The sequence below is a fragment of the Camelus dromedarius genome, chromosome 4 (genome assembly GCF_036321535.1).
Source record: "Camelus dromedarius isolate mCamDro1 chromosome 4, mCamDro1.pat, whole genome shotgun sequence".
Taxonomy (NCBI): domain Eukaryota; kingdom Metazoa; phylum Chordata; class Mammalia; order Artiodactyla; family Camelidae; genus Camelus; species Camelus dromedarius.
Genome location: NC_087439.1, coordinates 57,689,273 through 57,710,909, shown reverse-complemented (window position 1 = coordinate 57,710,909; position 21,637 = coordinate 57,689,273). Strand labels below are relative to the sequence as shown.

The following is a 21,637-nucleotide window of genomic DNA, read 5'->3' as shown; positions in this document are numbered from 1 at the left end:
GGACGCCGTACAAAATAAGATACCGAGCCCACTCTTTAAAATCTCGTTTTCAGCATCTTGTACAATGTTACTAGGCAGGATTTTAAAACAAAAACAAATGTTATAATTCACTTTGGTTTTGCAGAAACCTAAGCCCACTTGCCAAAACATTGATGGCTTTTTTTCCCCCTTTCCAAAGAGCAGGCAGCTTCTACAGTAGGGAAGGGAACAGGGGTGGGGGGGTGGGGAGAAGCTATTAAAACGGATAATCTAGCTTTTTACTTACCGGTGGAGTTTTAATGGGGAGGAACAAGGCACGAACTGAGGGACTGTTACAGCCACATATATTAAACCGATTTCCTCACCCTCACTGAACAGTGTCAAGAATCCGCCTCATTACGTTCTACTAACAAGTAAAGAGATTCCCCTCTCTGGGGTAACAGGCTTTGCTGCACCAACATCCACTACAGACTTCATCCCATCCATCCTCCTCTGCTTTCCCTTTCCTTCAATTACAAATTCCTATTTCGTTTTAGTTTTTTTTTCATCTTATACTGAAGGTATTCTTGCCAACTGCATTAAACTCTTCCCAGGATGAGAAGAGATAGATAAATAATAAAATAAATCAAGATTTCTTTCTCCAGGGCTAAATTTAAATATACAGGCGGGGCGAGATGGTGAAAAGGGGTGTGTGGGTGTATATCGCAAGATTTTTCAGTCTCGAGGAGAGAAAAGGATAAAGAACAGAAGGCTAAAGGGATCTGAGAAGTGTGTGTGTGTGTGTACGTACGTACACAATCATTCCCAGGGCAGAGGGGAACATTCAGGAAGGGAGGGAGAAGAAAAAGATCAATCGAGGCAGTCACTCATTCCGACCCCTCCCCACCCCACTGCAGTGCTCTGCGCTTCCCAGAAAGCTCATCACCCAAAAGGCAGATTCCCGAAACCAAAGCAGAGCTCGAGTCCTGGGCAGGCTGTCTGGGCAGATGGGGGAGATGGGGGTGGGTAGAGGCAGGCAATGGGAAACCATCTGGCTAGGGAAGGGGCGAGGAGGCCAGCGAGGCCAGATGAGATCGCCGGACGAGACGGAGAGGCAGGGCCGCGCTGCCGGGACCTACCTGGAACAGTGGTGACGGTGGAGGATGCCCCCGGCGCCCCTGGCCTCTCCTCCTCGGCCTCCTCCCGCTGCCGCTGCTGCTGCTGCTGCTGGATGAGGCTGAGGTCGGAGCGGCTGAGCTCGGCTCTGGCGGCCGCGGGGACCAGCCGCGCCTTCAGCAGCACCGCAGCCAGGCCGAGGAGCAGGGTGCAAGGGACGCGCCGGCTGAACCTCGCCATGGCCGAGAGCCAGAGGGCCGCGGAGGCATATTGCGGAGCTCCGGCCGGCGGCAGGCGCCAGGGCTGCGGGCTCCGGCAGCGCCCGCCCGCTCGCTCGCTCCCAGTCGCGCGGTCTCCCTCGCACACCCTCACCAGGAGGAGGAGGCCCGGGAGGCGGAGAGGACGCAGGGCGGGAAGGAGGGGGAAGTTAGCATCCTCGCGCACGTGATGCGCGGGGCGGGGCGGGGCGGGGCGGGGCGGGGCGAGCCGGGCGCCGAGGGCTGCGGCTCGGCTGTCACTCGCCGCTGGGCTGCTCCGAGGGCGCGCGCTCGACGCGGTGCTGGGGCGCTGTGCAAGTGCTGGCCTCCGAGGCTAAACGAAGGAGAGGCTTTCTGGGTGCTGGTAGACCTCGGATCCTCCATCCCCTACCCGAGACACCGGGAAATTCTGCAGAAAGTGGAATAAAATTACCTCCACCTGACCCCAAAGTAGAAGAGAAGGTAGTATATAGATTACCCTCCTGCAACACTTAACGCAACACCAACGGATCAAAAAGCCAGGCCCTCTTAACCATGTGGACTTTGGGGCATCACGGCCCTCATTTGTTAGCAAGAAATTAGACGGAGGCGCTCCAGATTTTGATTAAACTTCCTCTTTCTGCCCAAATGGGAATTAATTTCTGTATCAAAAAATATTCTTAGTTACATTTTGACTCATTGTAATCTACACTTTTCATTCGTTCAAAAAAATTTTTTTCTAAATGCGTAGTAGGTGCTTACCACGTGCCAGTATTTAGTCAGGAGTTGGAAAAATCAAGATACAGTCCCTGCTTTCTAGGAGCTCACTACCTCGTAGGGCAGAGGAACATATAAAAAAATTATAATCCAGTGTGGTGGTTGACACTAAAACGTGCAGAAAGTGCATTGAACTGGAAGAAATTAACTGTGTGGTATATGGAAGGAGGCTATGAAACACTACAAGAGGTGCGGTTTAAAGCGTTCCACATGTAGGTGGGCACAACCAGGTCATCTAAAAAGTGGAGCTGTGTGTGTGTGTGTGCACAAAACCCAAAGGTGTGTAATAGCACAGTGTGCTTGGAAAACTGTGAGCAATGACTTGACAGAGTCACGGTATTTTAGATTGAAAAGGAGAGTGGAGATCAGGTCATTAAAAAAATTACAGCAAACACTGCTATAGTACTTACTGTGTCCAGGCACTGTTCAAGCACTCTATATACCTCAACTCCTGTAATAACCTTGGATGCTATATAAAGAAACTGAAATTTACACAGCAAGTGGTTATGAAGTAGTGAAAGGAATTAATCAGGGAAGGGACTTGCTACCAGTCTGCATTTTAGAAGGATCACTTTGCTATCATTATGGAAGATGAAATACAGAGGGATAGGTTGAAGAAGAGGAAGCCACTTTAGAGGTGTTTGCAAAAGCCAATAAGGAGATACCAAAGACTCGTGAGACTAGACAAGAGAGAAAAGGAGAGGGAGATTCAGTATGTAGCGCTAGAATGAACAGAGATGGTTGATTGATTGGGTGGGGAGGAGAGAGGAGAAAGATGAGCATGTCTAGTATGACACCCAAATTGCCAGACTGAGATCTTGCGTGGCTGCTTATGACTTTATCGAGATTAGCTGCTACTACAAACTTCAGGATAGATGATAAGTCATGGCTTGTTCAGTTGTAGTCTCTTGGATTTGAAGTGCCTGTGGGACATGTCACAGCCTAATGTAAACGTGATCTGACTGTGACATCACATCATTTACCATCACAGTTGATTCAGCTGCTTTGGCTGATTGGACAGTCCCTTTCTATAATCACTGCTCTTTTGAGGGTTCCTCCCAATATTTCCAACTTGCTGGAAAAGAACCAATTTCTCATTAGTGGAAAATCATTCTTTGGTCAAGGATATGAAACTAGTACCTATATAACCATGAAGTAAAATGATAATAATAATAATAATGGGCTTTTTACATACATTATCTCATATCCTCAGAGCAGTCCTCCAAATTAGCTCTCATCCTGGTTAGCAAATGGAAACACTGAGGATCAGAGAGGCACCTGTCTTGCCCAAGGCTACACTAATAAGTGAATTTACCTTTCTGCATTGTGTGAAACTTTTACAATGAGCTTGTATTCCTTGTTTAGTGATTTTTAAACAAAAATAAACTATGTTCCATCGTGGCTTTGCCTCGTCTGGGTGAGCAGGAGCTGTTGGGGAGAGGCTGAATGTGGAGGGTCTTCATGAGCTTCATCAAGCTGTTTTCGTTACATTTTCTTCCAATTTACCTCTGCTCCTGGAGAGAAGAAAGGAGAAAATGGAAATGGCTCCAAAAATCTGACTGGCAGATCAGAAGGAAAAGAGTGCTGCCAGGATTTCTGTCATCCTGCCTTATGGTGGCCACATCATCTTTAATAAATTAAGAAGCTGACCTTCCAGAGGCAAAGCCACTGATGATTTCACAGCCCCCAGTAGAGGGTGGACGTCAAGTCTTTCAATACTAAGACCATTTAAAGAAATAAGCTTTGTCGATCAAGATGGTTTTTAAATGCTTCATTATTCATATAGCTTATACTTAATTTCTGCACAATATACAAAAGCCATATTATTTGATGCAATCAGGGCTGGTAGTTGGTGAATCAAAACAGTAGATCAAGAGACCAAAAAAAATCAATATATTTTAAATTTTATCTTAAAATAAGTAAATATACATACAATATATTTATTTATTTTATCTTAAAATAAGTAAATATACATTCATTTACCACTCTTTTGATGTAGGGCCAAGAATTTTCTTTTAAGTATCTAACCACATCCTAGGGTTTGAAGTCATAAACCACAATTACAATGCACCCTATTATTTGCATTTTTTGGTTAAGTGGAAAGAGTTCTTAAAGACTCTTGACAGGCAACTTGAATGCCAGATCCTATTTTCAGTTTTTCCACAATTTTACAATTTTCTCACCCATTTAGTATTAAACTTAATTCTCATAGAAAAATATACTTTGTTCAAATTTATATTTCATCCATTCCTTATAACACATAGAACTGCTGAAAAACAAGTGTGTGGACAAACATAGCTGACTCTCGGCAAAGACAAAAACCGGGCAGATGTTCAGGAAGGGGCATCCCGCTGACTGCGTGTATCTCACGTGTCGGCCAGTGTGTTTCTCACAGGAATGGAAGACACCAGTTGATCTAGGAAGATATTTTCAGATTTCTAATCCATGACACTATTCAGACTTAATACAATGTAATCATTAGTGTTGGAACTTCTTCATTTTTATAAATATACTACAAGCCATCAGAAAGCAGAGTATAATACCATACATATATAGCAATTCTCCTCTGCTTAAGATCTGCTGGTACCTCCCCATTGCTCGTGGCATAAAGTCCAAAATCCCTAACAGATTTACAAAGCCCTTCACAATATGTCCTCTGACTATGCAGGCTCCTCGTTTAACATTTGTTACATAGATAGAGAGATGGGGGTTGGGAAGAGAAGGGCAGGGCTTCTTTTATTCCCTTCAACTAGACTTATTTGGGTTGCACAAATTGATTTCCTCTGCCGGGACCTCTGCTCCCTCTTGTCTTTAACTGATAAGCTCCCACAGAGCCTGAAGCTTAGCTTCGACATGACTTCCTCCAGGATCTACTTCCCAACACCCTGAGCTTTGATTAGGAGTCCCTGCCATGAACTGCCATGGCACCTCATATTCTCCTTAGGACTCTGGCACTTAAAATGCATGTTTTCTTGCCTGTACCCTCACTAGGGTAGGTCCCACAAGGGCCAGGGCCATCGTGTTCACAGCTGTATCTCAGCTCCTATCTCAATGCCCAACAGTGATTGATTAATTGGCTGATTAAATCCATGAATCAATTTTAAGAGGCAGAACTGTTAGTTAATGGAGAAGGGTCCAGAATCAGAATGCTCTGGTAGCCACCCCTCACAGCTATGTGATTTCCAGAAGATTCTAGGCCTCAGTTTTTCTTGACTGTATAGTGGAAGGAACAATAGAGCCTAAGGGAGTAACAAAATAAGATAATAGATAAAGAATTTAGAGCTTCTTGCTATCTGAACTGTTCAGTAAATGTCGGCTGTTACTTCGTTAATGTTATGTATGATTGTTCTGTTTCACCTGTATATTTTTTATAATGTAGATAAAATTTTATTTTATATGTAATCAGTTCTTTTTCTTGATAGTTAGGTTCTATAAAGTCACTGCAAACACTAAATTAGCAAATACTGAACCTTTGTTCCTAGAGGAATAGAGTTAGGTTCCTGGGGCCTCTAGTCTCAACATTTTCATCAACTGATTAACACATAGCGTTTTTTCATGTGCATTTATATGTCATTACATCTTTAAAAACAAAGAAAGCCAAGTGATTATCTCAACAAACAAATGAAAAGCATCTGACAAAATCCAATACCTTTTCATGATAAAAATGCTCAACAAACTAGAATGGAGCTTCTACAAACTGATAAAGAGCATCCACAAAAACCCACGAATAACTTCGTAATTAATAATGAAAGAGTAAATGCTTTTTCATTCAGGAACAAGACAAGCACATCTACTCTCACCACTTCTATTCAACATTAGAATTAGAAGTGCTGGAGTATCTAGCAAAAGCAATCAGTCAATCAGGCAAGAAAAAGAAACAAAAACTATCCAGATTGGAAAGAAAGAAGGAAAACTATCTCTATTTGGAGGTGAAATAATCTTGCATATAGAAAATCCTAAGAAAGCTACTCAAAAACTATTAGAATAAACAATTTCAAAAAGATTGCAAGATGCAAGATCAATATACCAAAAAATTTTGTATTTCCATACACTTGCAATGAACAATCCAAAAATAAAAGCAATTATGAGAAAGTGATTTTAATTTATAGTAACATCAAAAAGAATAAAATACATAGGAATCAACTTAAAGGAAGTGTAAAATTTATTCTCTGAAAACTATAAAACATTGTTCAAGCAATTAAAGAGGATCTAAATTAATGGAAAAACATCCCATGTTCGTGAATCAGAAAATTTAATATTGTTAAGATGGCAACAGTCCCTGAACTGATCTACAGAATCAATACAATACTCAACAGAAACCCAGCTGACATCATTGTAGAAACTGACAGGGTGATTCTAAATTTCATGTGGAATTGCTTGGGACCCTTAATAGCCAAAACAATCTCAAAAAATAAGAAGAAAGTAAAAAAAGAAGAAGAAAGTAGAAAGAATCACATTTCCTGACTGCAAAACTTACCGCAATTCCATGGAGGCCGTAAGTGGGTGGCCTGGAGCCCTACATGAATGAGAACTTCATCTCCAGAGCCTTTGCCGTCACAGGGGAGAACTTGATGGGCACCAACATTATCCAAAACAGCCTCACTGGGATCCCAGCTGGCCTCTGCTTTGTAGAACAAACAGATTTGGCCACAGCTAAGAAGTTTTCTTCCACAAGCCACACCTGAAAAACATTTTAAGTTGAACCGTATCACTTATGGGAAATAACCAGATAATAGCCCGAGTACCCCCTTTTTGTGGGGGGTTGAGGGGGCTGACCCAACTTGTGGATGATGGCATGCTGTAAGAATTGTTTGTCAACATCCATCTCTTCTGCTAAGGAGGCAAGGTGTTTTCAACCAGACAGGTGTGTCTAAGCGCTGTGGCTTTGTGAAATTCCTGCATGAACTGGAACAGAAGGGAACCCTGACAGAGTGCCAAGGAGTAGTGGAACTGGGGTCTAAACGGATAGGGCCAAGCATGGCAATCCCTAAAGTAAGCCGTGTGAAGTCAGTGGAATATAGTTAGAGGTGCAGTTACAGCTGCAGTATTACCAGAACCACTATGCCTGGGGGGCTACGACCAGAACACGGGCAGCCGCAGCTACAGGTACCCCAAGTAAGGCTATACTCAGAGCACCATGCACACATAGGAAGAAGTTGGAGATGATGATGCACACCGCAAGCCAAGCTGGATGTGACTGAGGCCAGCAAGGAGTTCATGCAGCAGAGCGAGGAGCGGTACGATGTACTGATGGACTGTCGCTGGCTGCCCCTGTACACAGTGTTTTCAGAGACAAGGGCAAGGACAAGGGCAAGCCAGAATGGACTATGTGAGGTAGATGGCAGACTTCCTTTAATTAATTAATTAATACATAATAAATATTAAAATATATATTAAGTACACATTTAAGGGGTAAGAATATTTACCTTTTTGGAAATACGATCTGTAATTTTAGTAATCAACTGTTTCCTTAAATTATGACTATTCCTCCAACACTTCTGCTTTTATTCAACAGTGAACCATTTAAATTGAACTGGAAAATGAAAGGACTGTTAAAAAGGTTGAACGAAGTTAAAATTTGTATTTCTTTGAATAAGAATCATTTACCCAGGTACGGTTATCCATACTAGAGACAAAGACAGTTTGGAATTTTTAACCAAAGTGGGTCAGGTGATTCAAACAGTTATTCAACTCTGGGTTTAAGGGTCCTTCTTAGGTAACAGGCATGTAAATCATTAAGATTCTCTGGGGTCAGCATGCATGGATTACCTACTGTGTGTCAAACAGTGGGCAGTTTTATCTATGGCAGTTCAGGTATTTCCCACAATCCTCCTGCCCCCTAACAAATTTGCTCCAAGTGTGGTGGCTCGGGGGAAAAGATTTCATTAGGCACACTCCAGCTGGGATGGCCCGGTATGTGGTGGGAAGTGATGGAGCCAGCTAAACCTAGATTAAAATGCTCAGGACTTGGGAGTTTACTCCAAGATCAGGTCTAGATTTTCAAAAGCCTGGATTGTTTTAGGGACAAGACTGCTGAGGGGCTGCCAATGTGCCAAGCCCTCCGACCTCACTTTTGTGTGTCTTGACATTAAGTATCTAAATTCATTAAATAGATACGAATCTTTAAAAAAGAGAACACAAGAAACCAGGACTTTGTGATTTGGGAAATTTTCAACATATCTAGATTGCAGAAGATGCTAAAATTAAGAGATTTATTTTCAAGAGAGTTTACTCTTGAGAGAACACAGAGACTGTACAAACTTTTGCTAATATCTCAAAATTTTTTCTTTGAAGAGATTGTATGTGACTCATAGATTCCCCTCAGATACCTCAACAGAAGGCAAAAGTAGAGATGAGATTATTTGAGAAAGCTCTGTGGAGTAGCCTCTGGTCTAACAGAGTGAGTATCTTTGACATACACAAGAGATCCACAAAGTTCTTCTTAATTTTATATCAGCAGAAACACTGCGAGTTAGGTCTAAAGGGGTAGTGTACAAAATGAAGAAGCATATTGAACCCACATAATTTTGCCCGTAGAAACAAACTGATAATACTACTGATTTGCAAACATGTGCTATGTTTCATAGGGAAAAAAGAGAACCTCAGGAGAAATCACGAGCCACAGAGAATTGTTTACAGACTTTGAAACCAAATGTAGTTTGCTCAGCTGGATTTTGTAATTGCTTGGGACTAGCGACTTCTTTTTCTTTGTATTTTTTCCCTTTTTTGAACTAGAATGTCTATAATTATTACCATACGCTTGTCTTGCCATGGTATGTTGGGAGCAGATAACTCATAATCTCAAAAAGAACTTTAACTGCACTGTTCAAAGATGAGAACAATTATAAGCCACCAGAACTTTCCTGCCTCCTATGGTAAACTTACCATATACCCTCCCCAAGATCAAGAATCATTTCTGTTACTAAAGTGGAGAGTGTAAGTCTTCAAATTAACTACTACTACATTTACACATCACTTAGTGCTTTTTGTAACTTTGTAATAACAAATTAATATTCTGAATACAAGACTGTCTAAAAAGTAATCCCTAAAGATTCCATTTCAACACTCTAATATCTAAGAAATGGTGTAGAAAGAAAATCTTTGAGATTTACTTTGAAACAAATTGTTATTTTAATAACATGAAGGTAAGTTACTGTGTAAAGTTCAAATTCAGAATCTAAGTACTCTTTTTATTAAAACAAGACCAATTTATACATTTGTTATGCTTCAGCAAATGAGTCCAACAAGCAAAGTAAACCTGAGTATAAAAGGGAATCTAACTATATAACTCTCCAGGCAGTTCAGAACAGTTTAGAAAGTGAGTCAAAATATTACCGTTGACCCTTGAACACACAGGTTAGGGGCTACGACCCTCTGGCGCAGTTGAAAACCCCAGTGTAATTTACAGTTGGCCCTCTGTATCCGTGGCTCCTCCGTGTCCAAAATTCCACATTTAGGGATTCAACCAAGCAAGGCTCAGGCAGTATAACTATTTACTGCTGAAAAAATCCACGTAGAGATGGACCCATGCAGTTCAAACTCTGCTGCTCAAGAGTCAACTGCAATTGGAAAAGCATTGGTGGTGCACCAACTGATACTCAGACGAATCTAGTTTATAAACTGTGACTAGCAATCCAGGCAGTGTTGCACAGCAGAAAGCTCACTGGACTAGGTGTTTGAATAGGTAAGCTTTAGTCCCAATCCTGCCAGTTACTGCTTCGGACAAGTCATGAACCCTCTGGGCATAGTTAACAGCATGAAGAGGGTGAGGTCAACCCCTTCCAACTTGTGGTTTTTAGCAATTTGACCATGACCTGCACAGATGGTGTTATTTGCAATTATCCTTTTTGGGGTTTGCTGAGCTTCCAGAATTGGACTTAAGAATTTGGACTTTTAGAGAGTTATGTCACCTCTTTGAGGTCATCCTTTTAGTGCATTACTGCTGGCTCATATGATTAAAAAACAAAGCAAAACAACAGCATAGAAGGAAAATATAAAGTCCATGCACAAAAGTGGCACCATATGATCAAGTTTTTATTGAACAGACACAAGTTACACACTGGAAACTAAGCAGAACACTGAACCAGTTTTCACTAACTCAAATCAAGTTAGCAAATGACAAATTTTAGGACACACTCTTTTATGTCTAACCCAATGTGGGTGATCACAAGAGAGCTACACAAAGAAAATTACTTTCTATGTTACTTAGGTAGCAAATTAATTGACATACACAGTTACTTTAAGATACCATGAAGTGTTTAAAAACCAGCAGGGAACAGTTCACTGCCAACCTGAAATAAAGTGTGTAACAGACCTTTTAAGGGTAAGTAACTTCATTTGTATATCCATAGCAAAATCACTCCTTCCTGCTAACAAAAACACTAACAAATCTCCCTTTAGATTAGGTTTACTAAATTAAGAATGACTTTGAAATTATCTAGGTTTGGTTATATTGTTATATTGCACTTGAGATGAATGACAACAAAAATCAAAGATTCAGTACCTCTCCCAAGAAGTTCATTATATACCAGAAATTACAAGGAAATACAAGCATATATGCATGCTACATGTCCATAGGTTCATCATTCAAACTAGCCTACCAACAAGTTAAAAGGGATACTCTCCAAAACACTATCAAGTCATTTCATTCATGATTTTGGAGATACTATGTTCAATTTCCGAATTTTACATTTTTTTCCTTATTAATCAAACATCACATATACAAGCTATCCAAGAACACAAACATGGTGACACTGAAATAGGCAACAGTCACATACAAGTATTCCAAGAATGACTTACTCTTCACCAAGCTCAGCACTACATTCTGCAACAAAGGAACGTTTACCAACTTGCAGATTTGCCTTATTAAAAAAATCAGCTGATCTATTACATGCCTTTGCCACATAAATCTCTCTCCTAGGATCATGATTCACTATCAAAAATCTTTCACAGCCTTCATTAAAGAAGTCAGTATAGTCTCTTTAACTAATACTGGAATTTTCTCTTTATATAAATATAAAGTATTAATGAGAATTTACTATGAATAACTAGTTTTGTAACACAGGTAGAACTGTGGCACTAATATTTGATTAATTGTTCTCCACCTCAGTATTAAGAACTTAATCAGAATTACAATAATCACTAATCACAAGAAAAAGGTAAAGGGAAGAAAAGGAAAGGGCAGCCTTCACACAAATATTTCCCAAAATAGCAATTCTGAAACAAATGCTTATATAAGAAATCAACAACAGTATCAATATGTCTTATCAATATCAACTGTTTCAAATATTATCTGACCCCAACCATATGTGTTTTCTTAAACTGAATCAGATTATAAGAATTTTACACTCAAAATGGATTTCAATTATCAAAAAAAAATCACAAACACGGCAGTGACTATTTTTTGATGTTTTAACCAGAACATTCACATGCTACTTTAGGGTAACAAGAATCGCAACATTTTCCCAAATATTCTCATCAAAGACTAGGTTTTTAAATCATACTCCGATCATACTTCTGTGAGATATTAAATCTTCACTTTTTTAAAAAGAAAATACTATTGCTTGAAACTACATTTCATAAAAGCAATTTAAAACATTATGTTAATTTCCATGTAACATCCTCCAGTTGCCTCTACGCTAATGCTCTCCCAACTAAGCTGTCTAGGCTCCTCCTTCAATCTCCCATAAGAGATTGTACCTTGAGATAAGAGGGCATCGTAAGAGGAATAGATTGTGCAAAAACAAATAGTAACATATTTGGAAAGAGTGACTTTCTATCTAACAGATAATTTTCAGGAATGACTGCTATTAGGTGGGAAAACAGGTAAGGTTAACATTGTTAAGAGACCAACTTAGTGACTATCTGGTGGCAGGCCCTAAGATAAAAATACTTTTTCCTTAAAAAACTTCAAATTTATTGGTAATAAAAATACTTATTGAATATGACTAAGACCTTTTAAGCTACTAATAAAATCTATATTACAATACCTATTAATTTTGAAAATCACTAAAGCTAAATATAGGGTCTTGTATATGTTCTAACTTGTATAACTCACCTACACGCGCCTCTATTTTATGAATATGTTCTAGCTTAGCCGCTTGCATAAGGAGTTATAACACAAGACATTGCAAGATAAATTTCATTATTTTTAAAACATAGCAAAATATTCAATTATTTAAGGGAAATATTTATCATTGCCTAATGAAGACAACGATTAAAAAGCTATTAAACTCTCAATCTTTAATGCACAACATGATGTAATTGCACAAAAATAGGCATAATTAATCGTTATCCTCAGGCCTTGAGGAACTGTGAATAATTCACATAATCCTCTAAAAGATTCAACACCCCACAGGCTTATAAAACTACCACTTGCCACCTCTACAGCTTTTATTAAAAGATCCTAGAAAAGTAATTTATGTTAATAAACCTAAGAAAGTTTTAAAAGGTTTCCAATAACTTGAGTTGCTTATAAAATAACCTTTAAGAAGTGGTTTTGATCAATCAGACTGGTTTTTCATGTTACGCCTTGCTTAAACCGAGATAATGTCCACCTGAGTAGCATCACGCTATTGCTAGAAGTAAACCACTGAGCTGCTTTAAGAATGTCAATTGCACACATTTCTCGTGGGGTTGGGAGGTTGAGTGCAGGTTCCTGTAAGTTGTAAAACTTCCTCTATGATCTTGACACATTCTCAGTAACAGTTTTGGAAATGTAAGGGAAAACACATATATAGGAGGAAAATAAATTAATCCCAACTAAAAACTCTTGCTGTAATTGAAGAACAAACTGTTAATAAGCAACTCTATCAAAGAACTACAAATGTAGCCTTTTAATTTAAATGCTTTTTTTTTTGGTATTATATATAGCCAGACAAATGCAATGGAATAAACATAGTTTGGAAATGATTTCTAACTCCATATGGCTTTAAGCATCACGATGTTTGGCAGAAATTAAACTATTATACAAAAGAGGCATTTTTTTGATAATAGAACTAATTTTTAGCATAAGTTGACTTGAAGGATTTGAAAGAGAACTTAAACTTGTACAAAATAAAATGCAATAAAATGGATTGTGGATAAAAATATAAATAAAAATTTAATAGCAATTGTCCCCAGACTTCATATTAAAACAAACAAAAAAACTGTACCTTTGCTATTACAGGAAAGAGTTTAAATGGGATCGTACTTCTCTTTTTCTTAAAGTTCCACCACGTAGGGAATATTAAAATCCAACGTTATGCAGGTAAAAAGGTAGCTTGAAAACTCAATTGTAGTGTAATGTGTATTAATTAACATTAAGTATCTGTACAAAAGATGTGGATCCTAAGGTCCAAATTTAGATTGCTTTAAAACAACAAAAACAACAACAAACAAAATGCAACATACAAAATCAGAAACAATAATTGTAGGAGGTACTATTTTATATAAAGTGGTAACTCAGGCACTACCTGTCCTATGTACACTGAAGAAGAGCTATCACTTAAAATGTTATTATTTAAATACCTAAAAACACAAGTCAGTGGGTGTGTATTAAATGTGTGTCTGAACTTAATCATAATGAAAAGGTCGACAAATATTGCTCTCACTTTGTGGTTAATACCAATGGGCACCATCAGCAGTACAGTCTTGGAATTTCATTCCTCATGAAGGAAATCAAAATCTATAGTGAAGTGGTTACTTCTAGTGGGTCAGGATGAAGCATCACTTAAAAATTACAGTTAAGTTTCTGAGTTTCCTTCCCCATTTTCATGAGGCTGAAGCTGTTCCCTTTCTTGTTCTTCTTGAGGCGGCCGGACACGTTTAAAAAAGCCCATCTGTCAGTTGAAGAAAAACTAACGTTACTGCCACATCAATGAAGAATATTAGAAGTATTCTGAGGGGCCGTATTACGACCAAGACATTTTAAAGGGCACTAGCACAGTTTTTCTTCCTTCAAATGATATGGAATGCTCATCGTGCATCATCATTAAAGGTCTCTTTCTTCGTTCCCTCCCTTCTTTTCCAGTTTTCCTTCCTTTCCTCCCTCCCTTCTCCTTTTCTTCTGCTTCCCCTCCCTCCCTCTCTTCTTAAGTCCATGACTTACCCTGTACATGACAAATACCAAAACAGCCAGTAACAACAATCCTGCTAGAACTGCTAAAATGATCACCCACACAGGCACAGGCATGGGTGCTGGCTGAATGCCCCAGGTGACATTAGTGGTAACCTGTTGGGGGAAAAAGTTCTTGAGTTTTAAAAATAGTTCACTGAATCATCCAACAAATATCTGAATGTCTATTATATTTTATTTTAACGTTACATTATTTTCTTTTCTTGTATATGATAATTTTTGATCATATATTTTGTATCAGTAGCATACACACACACACAACTCTGAACAGCTTAACCTCTGGCTGCCTCTGAAATGATTTTCAAATAATCCACCCCAGTTTATGATGTGTTGGCCCCATTTTCATCCTCAAATTAAAGATCTTTAAAATGCCCTCACTTAGTGCAGTTAATTTCAGCCTTTCGAACTTTGTGGGGAGAAATTTCCCAAATTTTCCCCCATGAAATTTAGTATATGCTTAGAGTCTTAAATAGGATAAGATGTTAAAGTAAAAGTCTACCTTTAATAATTCTGGGATGGGGGAGTAAAAGAGTATTATTAAATTAGGTAATAATCCACTCAAATAACTCAACTGCTTTACATTATCAAAACAGTTAGACTGCCATTATTCAAAATAAAATTTAAAAATATCCATGGTATTGAAATGAGTGCATCTATTCCAGTTCTCCAAATCAATGACTTACTAATGTAGAGTTGAAGAGGTCCTCAATTGGAAGGTTCTTATAAGGAAACTCTATGACATTGAATGAAGCAGATGACTTCAGAGAATATGAGTGATTCTGGTTTTCCTTCTGTGTAAAGTAACAATAAAATGATTTCCTAGATGTCAGGCCTTTTTTATTTCTTTGAAAAAATGGGTAAGATTGCTGAATGCCGCATCTGTCCACTTACATTCATAAAGGTCTCAGTCCACAGCAGAGACTTTACATACAGGATCGCACTCTTTCCTCTGTCTAGTCGCCCCACCTGGCAGACAATCTTCAAGCATTCAGCAATTCCACAGCCCTGCCAAAAAAACTTACTTACTTAAAAGAAAAGGTCATTCTATCATCTCTTCAACATATGAAAATTAGACACTTGACTTGTTTTTTATGAAGGCTAAAGAGATGATTCCAGATTCTCCTGCCTTATAGCAACAATGTGTAAAATGAGCAGGAGGGAAGGGTATAGCTCAGTGGTAGAGTGCATGCCTAGCATGCATGCAGTCCTGGGTTCAATCCTTAGTACCTCTGTTAAATAAATAAACAAAACCTAATTACCTCCCCCAAACAAACCTAATAAAATAAACAGGCTAACAGTTGAGTCTGTACAAGGATCTTCTTGTTATGAGGGGGGTGGTTTTAATGTGATCTGATAAAAGGATAAGATCTATAATATTAAAATATTTATTTTTATAGCTAGAACTCAACATTCTTCAGGCAAACCCAGAGCATGGTGATTTTAAGACATGAAAATCAGATCACAACATGCCTGTGGAACAGAAAAAGAAACAGAGTGAATCTTTAACAGTTATTCCAAGTCAAACACTAGAAATCAGGTGGCATGTTAATAGTCTTTGCCACATTCAGTGTTTTTATCAATAACCTGGAGGCAAAGGTAACAAATATTCACCACCTTCTATGTGCCAGTCAAACTGCATCAGGCATGTCACATGTATATACCTCACAATGGTGCTATCTAGTCAGTGATACCTTCAGTTGACAACGAGAAATAGAAGCAAATGTCCTTGATCTGATAAAGAGCATCTATGAAAGGCCCACAGCTAACACCACATGTGCTGGTGAAAGAAGGGGTGCTTTTCTCCTAAGATCAGGAACCAGACGACAATGCCAACTGATGACAGTTCTATTCAACACGGTTCTGAAGGTTCTAGCCAGTGCAATTAACCAAGAAAAAAAAATTAAATAAAACGCATCTACAATACTGGACAGCACAGATCTAATGAGACTGTAGGTGGAGGGGACAAGAAATCTGAGATCTGAGCCCCAGAATACTCTACTGAGCTTAGAGTTCTAGAAACGGAGATTTCTAAGAAGCGGCCATTTCTGGTCCTTGGAGAACCAAAAGAGAGTAGTGTCCTAGTAGGGAAAGAGGGGTGTTTCACAAAGGAAGAACTGATTAATTCTGCCACAAAGTCACTGAGCAGTTGAACTGAATGTGAAATAAGAAGAACCATGGAATCTGGAGACGTGAAAGTAACTGGTGATGGCTAATGATCAAAAACTATGCCAGGTTCTCCGCTAGCTGATGGTTGGCATATCTGCTCAATTTTAAAAACTTAAATGATAAGCGCCTTTACAACATTATAGTCATTAGACAGACTCAACAAAAGTGGATCATAAGGCTAATTATTCTTGTAATACATTTTTGTTGAAGCCTTCTGGGTTTTTCCTGCAGTATTGAACATAAGCCTCAAAGATTAGGGTGAGGCCAAGAAAGAGGTCAGTTAAAGGAGTGCAGTCAGAAAAATAAGCTGAACATAACACATTTTATTAGCAATCTACAAAGGTAGATCATTTGAAGAAAATGTGGCGTTAATTCGATTGGGAACAAGGAAAGCAAGAGGAGTGAATGGTATAAAAATATATGGAGATCTTTCCAGCACAGCTGTTGTTATTTCTGAAATGTTCTTTGGCATCAGTTCTATAATCACGTATTTTAAAAATATTTAAAGTGCCTGTTGTTGAAATGGCACTTACCAAAGTGTGAACATCTCCGTCACTGGGGGTGAGATCCCGCTTAGTGATGAGATGGTTCCGGTCACCCTGCCCACCAAATGTGTCATTCTTTTCCGTTGTTTGCAAATTTGAGATCTAAGATCACATTAATAAACTGGTGGTAAATAACAATGGAAAACATTTCGCATTGACATGTTGGCATAAACTGTTATAAGTGATTAAAATATAGTAACTGAAAATTTGGTTCCACAGAAAATTCATCACTTAGAATAAGACAAAAAATAAGCACAGAAAATAAAGATTGGAGTCCTTAATATATGGGAAAAAGTTACCTCAGCCTGGCCATCATTTTCTCCCCTCGCATAGCTAGAGGGGAAACTGATAAAATACATAGAAACAGCTTGAAATTTCATGCTGTACATCTGTGATGTGTGTCAATCATGAGTGTATGGTTTTTGTTTTGTTTTCTTGACTTTCCTTAGTCCAAACTGTGCAATGGCTTCTTTAAAAAAATTTTTTTTTTTTACTGTAGTACAGTCAATTTACAATGTTGTGTCAATTTCTGGTGTACAGCATAATGTTTCAGTTAAACATATACATACATATATTCATTTTCACATTCTTTTTCATTATAGGTTACTACAAGATATTGGATATAGTTCACTGTACTATATAGAAGAAACCCATTGTTTATCTATTTTATGTACAGTAGTTAGTATCTGCAAATCTCAAACTCCCAATTTATCCCTTCCCACCCCTTTTACCCACTGGTAACCATAAGTTTGTTTTTTATGTCTGTAAGTCTGTTTCTGTTTTGTAAATAAGTTCATTTGTGTCTTCTTTTTTTTTTAAGATTCCACATATGAGTGATACCATATGGTATTTTTCTTTAGCTTCTTATCTAAATATATGTGTTAGGATGGAGATGAGTATATCCAAAAGTATACAGATTCCATAAAAGACATTTTTCTAGGTCATGTAAGTCAAAAAAAGGTAAGAATAAAATGTTGTAGCTTGTCCCAAAAACAAAAATTTCAACATCCAAGCACCCCTGACACAATATTACATGTAGATAAACCACTATGCAATGAAACCAAAGTTAAATTGGGTCACTTAAGAGTATCTCCGAAGGCTCACTAAACACTACCTAAATAAATGGCTCACTAGGACTTCATGGAATTCATCCTTACTCATTACACAAAGAAACTTAATCCATAGTGTAATAGTTATAAATGAAAATATTTTTCAGAATGGGATTATTATTAAAACAGTTGTTTTGTTTCATGCATTTCTCTTATAGATTTAGAAAGAAAACCAATAAAATATCATCAGAATAAGGAGCTGCTATCAAGCACGTTACCTTAATTCTCAAAGGGTTGATCTCCATATCTGAAGTGCAGTTCATTGGCCCATCGATGTCATATTGAAGGATGTACAACAAAGTGTTATTGTTATATTTGTAAGGCCACTGAAGATTTAGCATTGCCTTGCTGAATGAACTTGGACCGTTGTTTCTCAGCTAATGAGGAAAAGAAAATGTAAATACTTTGGGCAAAAATTATTTTATAATCCTTCCCCTACATTGACTCTCAGAATCATTAAGCAACAGGATTTGAATAACAGCAGAGTTTCCATAGCTACTCCAGTATTACAACACGATCATCATTACGCAGAAGAGACCAGACTCAGCACCTGCCTCTACGCAGGGCAGTGTGTGTCAGCATGAGAACAAACACAGGAGGAAAGCGCAAAAAAGTTACTGATAAGACGGCATAGAAAATTTTCTTCCTACAGAGACAAAATTTTGATGATCTGCTCAAGGCATTTTCAATTTTTAGTCAGGATTGAAAAATGTCCAAGTGAAAATATTCAATGATGTAGTCCTTGTATTCAAGCAGAACTAATTGGTTTTAAACAACAATCTGTATAAACTGCTTTCTTTTACCACTTGAAGCTACCAGTCTAAAAAGAGTGAACTTTAGGGAAAAAAGTCAAAGAAATCTCTGGTACATATTGAAACTATGCAGAGTTTACATAATAATTAGACTTTTTTTTAAGTAGCCTATCCATTCCTCTCTGTGTTGGCTTGCTACCATGTTATCAGTTACATCCAACAACTGCAGACCTCATAGATGTGCTGAACTACTGGGCCAACATCTTCTTCGGTCTCAGGGTTCTCCTTGTGCTCCCAGTTTGGAATCGGAAGAAAGATATGATCAGGACTTGAGACTCTAAATAATGATCAAAGAAAACCTACCATGAATATCAAAATGATACGGTCAGTTCATTTTTATCCCTGTATCCAAGTGAATAAAATGAAAACTAATGAAAAAGAAAACCTACACATTTAAAAGAAAAAAAAAAAAACTATATGTGTATGTGTACCTGCACATATACATGCAAACTATTGAATCTAATATAATAAGTGGACTAAGTCAATTTGCATAAAAGTTCAATAAACTTATTCTCTGCCTGCTGTTGTCACCACGTCTGAATTATTTCCAGAGGATTATCAAATAAACATGTGGGGCTTTGGAACACACCTAGGACCTTTTTCTTTCTATAGAAGCTATAGCTGCAGTGAAACCTCCACTGAACACAGATGTCTACTACCCAATAGAAGCGAGTAGCCTAAGAAGTAACCACTTTTTAAAGCAATTTAAATCTTGAGAATGAAATACTCAACTGGGTGACCATACTGACCCTCTTATCTCAACAGCAGCTAAAACAGCAAGGTCAACTCTGTGAGATACAACTGGGCTTACTTTGTCAAAGAGATTGGAGCTGAAAAAGAAAAAACACGTATTCAGGACTGAGTTGGGCATAGTCATCATCAGAATCATACACGGCGAACGCGGTGAAACTAAAAATGAACAAATTAAAAGCAATAAAGAAACGACAAACTGTATAAATCAAAATAATTATTTTTGCTAGCTTAATACCAAAAAGATGATTAAGTTTTATTTAACTTTTAGTTTTGTTTTACAGACTCAAAAGTGAAAATAAAATTATTCTTAAGATGTTAATATTGATTTAAAAATGCTGTAGTTAAGTACTAAAATTTTAGTCTCTTCTACCCTACAATCTTTAGGTATATTGCATAAAACATTTACAACAAATATTTATTCAATATTTATTGTAAATGGAAAAAAGTTATTTTCATACCTTTGGATTTGTAAATCAAATTTCACAGAAGTATCCATCTCTGATTGCTGGTGCACACTGAAACGAAGACCAGCTAAAAGCTGAAGGAGGAGAAAAAGATGGTAATGTTAGTTAAAACAATGTCTAATTAGTAAAATTTCAAATTCAATGTCCAAAGGAAAAAGAATGCTCTAAAATAAGGTTTTTGTGGGGAGGGTATAGCTCAATGGTAGAGTACATGGCTAGTATGCATGAGGTACTGGGTCCAATCCCCAGTACCTCCACTAAAAATAAATCTAAAAAATAAAAATAAATAAAATAGGGTTTTTTGAACTTACAATAAAACAGAAAGTACTTGAGCAAAGACAATTAAGTCTGATCATCTATCAAGTCTACTATTTAAGACACTTGGGCCAATCCATAATGGAACCTTTTTAACAATGATTATTTATCACAACTATATCTCCTTAAAATAGTAACTATTCTTCACTACTATCTCCATATAATATTAACTAATTACCTTCTTATAGTAGTAACTCATATTAACTTTCCAAGAAATGCAGAAGGAAATGTTTGTTGATCCAATCAAAGTACAGCAGTTACGCACAAGGGATGTGATGACAGGAAGTGACACCTGAACTTGTGTTAATGGAGCAGGAAGGGAGAAGTGGATGGTGTACAAGAGTGAGAGAACTTGGCTAAAAAGGACAGAAGTAGGGCCAGAAGCAGAATTTCTCCACACCACTCACAACTCAGCCAACACCGAACATCCTTCTGCCGGCAGAAAGCTGTTATTTTTAAGAAAACAGCTGAGCTACAAAGTAAGAGAAAGCAGGCTTCCTGGGGATCATATAAATGACACATAAAAATGGCCCTTTTACGGGACTTCGACAAACTGCCTTCCACTTTACAAAGCCCGGGGCAGACCACGTGGTTTAACCTGGAAGCATCTATACTGAATAAGGAGTGAGTGAGAGAGAGAGAGAACAAGGACAGGAAAAAGTGAAAAGTTTGTTCACCTGTTCATGAAACACTGTTATACACATGTGAAAAAGGCAACTCTGAGTACTTTGTTCAAGCCCTCTTCCCTAAAAGACCATACACCTAGAAATAATAATTACTTTTAGTGGAAGATATATTTAAAGGAAGATGGAATTTTTTTTGTAATCTATTTGACACATAACTGTGTAAATTTAAGATGTACAAAGTGTTGATCTGATACATTTATACAATGTTATCCAATTACCCTTGTAGCAATAATTACACCTCTGTCTACACCTCTGTCGCATTATATAGCTGTCTTTTTTGTGGCTGGAATAATTAAGATCTAGTCTATTAGCAAGTTTGATGATGATCATATAGTACTGTGGTCCATAATCACTATGCTGCACATTAGGGCTCTAAGACTTATTTACTACTCACTGCAAGTTTATACCCTTAAACTTCTCTAATGGGAGAGATGTTGTTTAAGGGTAGATATGGAATACTTGGTCTCATATTATCACAGACCTTCAAATTACCAATATCCATGTACTATTAAATGAAATTCAATTGAAAAGGTAACATGAAATATACTGCCTTTTTTTCCCCCTTGATACTAGGAATTCTACAAG

The 21,637-nt window shown here is 37.9% G+C and overlaps 2 protein-coding genes and 1 pseudogene across 5 annotated transcripts in view; 1 reads left to right on the top strand and 2 right to left on the bottom strand.

Moving 5' to 3' along the window:
• Positions 1–1,467, bottom strand: part of FAM171B (family with sequence similarity 171 member B) — a 59,090-nt gene extending 57,623 nt beyond the window's left edge. Inside the window, exon 1 of the mRNA XM_031451770.2 lies at positions 1,098–1,467. Within this exon, the coding sequence (XP_031307630.1) occupies positions 1,098–1,314 (217 nt within the window). The 5' untranslated portion in view covers positions 1,315–1,467. The remainder of the gene's footprint in view (positions 1–1,097) is intronic.
• A 54-nt stretch (positions 1,468–1,521) lies between these two features.
• LOC105099327 (tRNA selenocysteine 1-associated protein 1-like) lies at positions 1,522–7,451 on the top strand (annotated as a pseudogene).
• Positions 7,452–10,100: 2,649 nt separating this feature from the next.
• Positions 10,101–21,637, bottom strand: part of ITGAV (integrin subunit alpha V) — an 89,591-nt gene continuing 78,054 nt past the window's right edge. For 3 of the 4 annotated variants that reach the window (XM_064484635.1, XM_010991746.3, XM_031451101.2), the window contains 9 exons: positions 20,046–20,125; positions 19,584–19,664; positions 19,006–19,111; positions 18,241–18,399; positions 16,902–17,015; positions 15,094–15,207; positions 14,886–14,993; positions 14,176–14,298; positions 10,101–13,906 (listed from right to left, as the gene is read on the bottom strand). In XM_064484635.1, coding sequence (XP_064340705.1) covers positions 13,811–13,906; positions 14,176–14,298; positions 14,886–14,993; positions 15,094–15,207; positions 16,902–17,015; positions 18,241–18,399; positions 19,006–19,111; positions 19,584–19,664; positions 20,046–20,125 — 981 coding nt within the window. In that variant the 3' untranslated portion in view covers positions 10,101–13,810. 4 annotated transcript variants of the gene reach the window in all.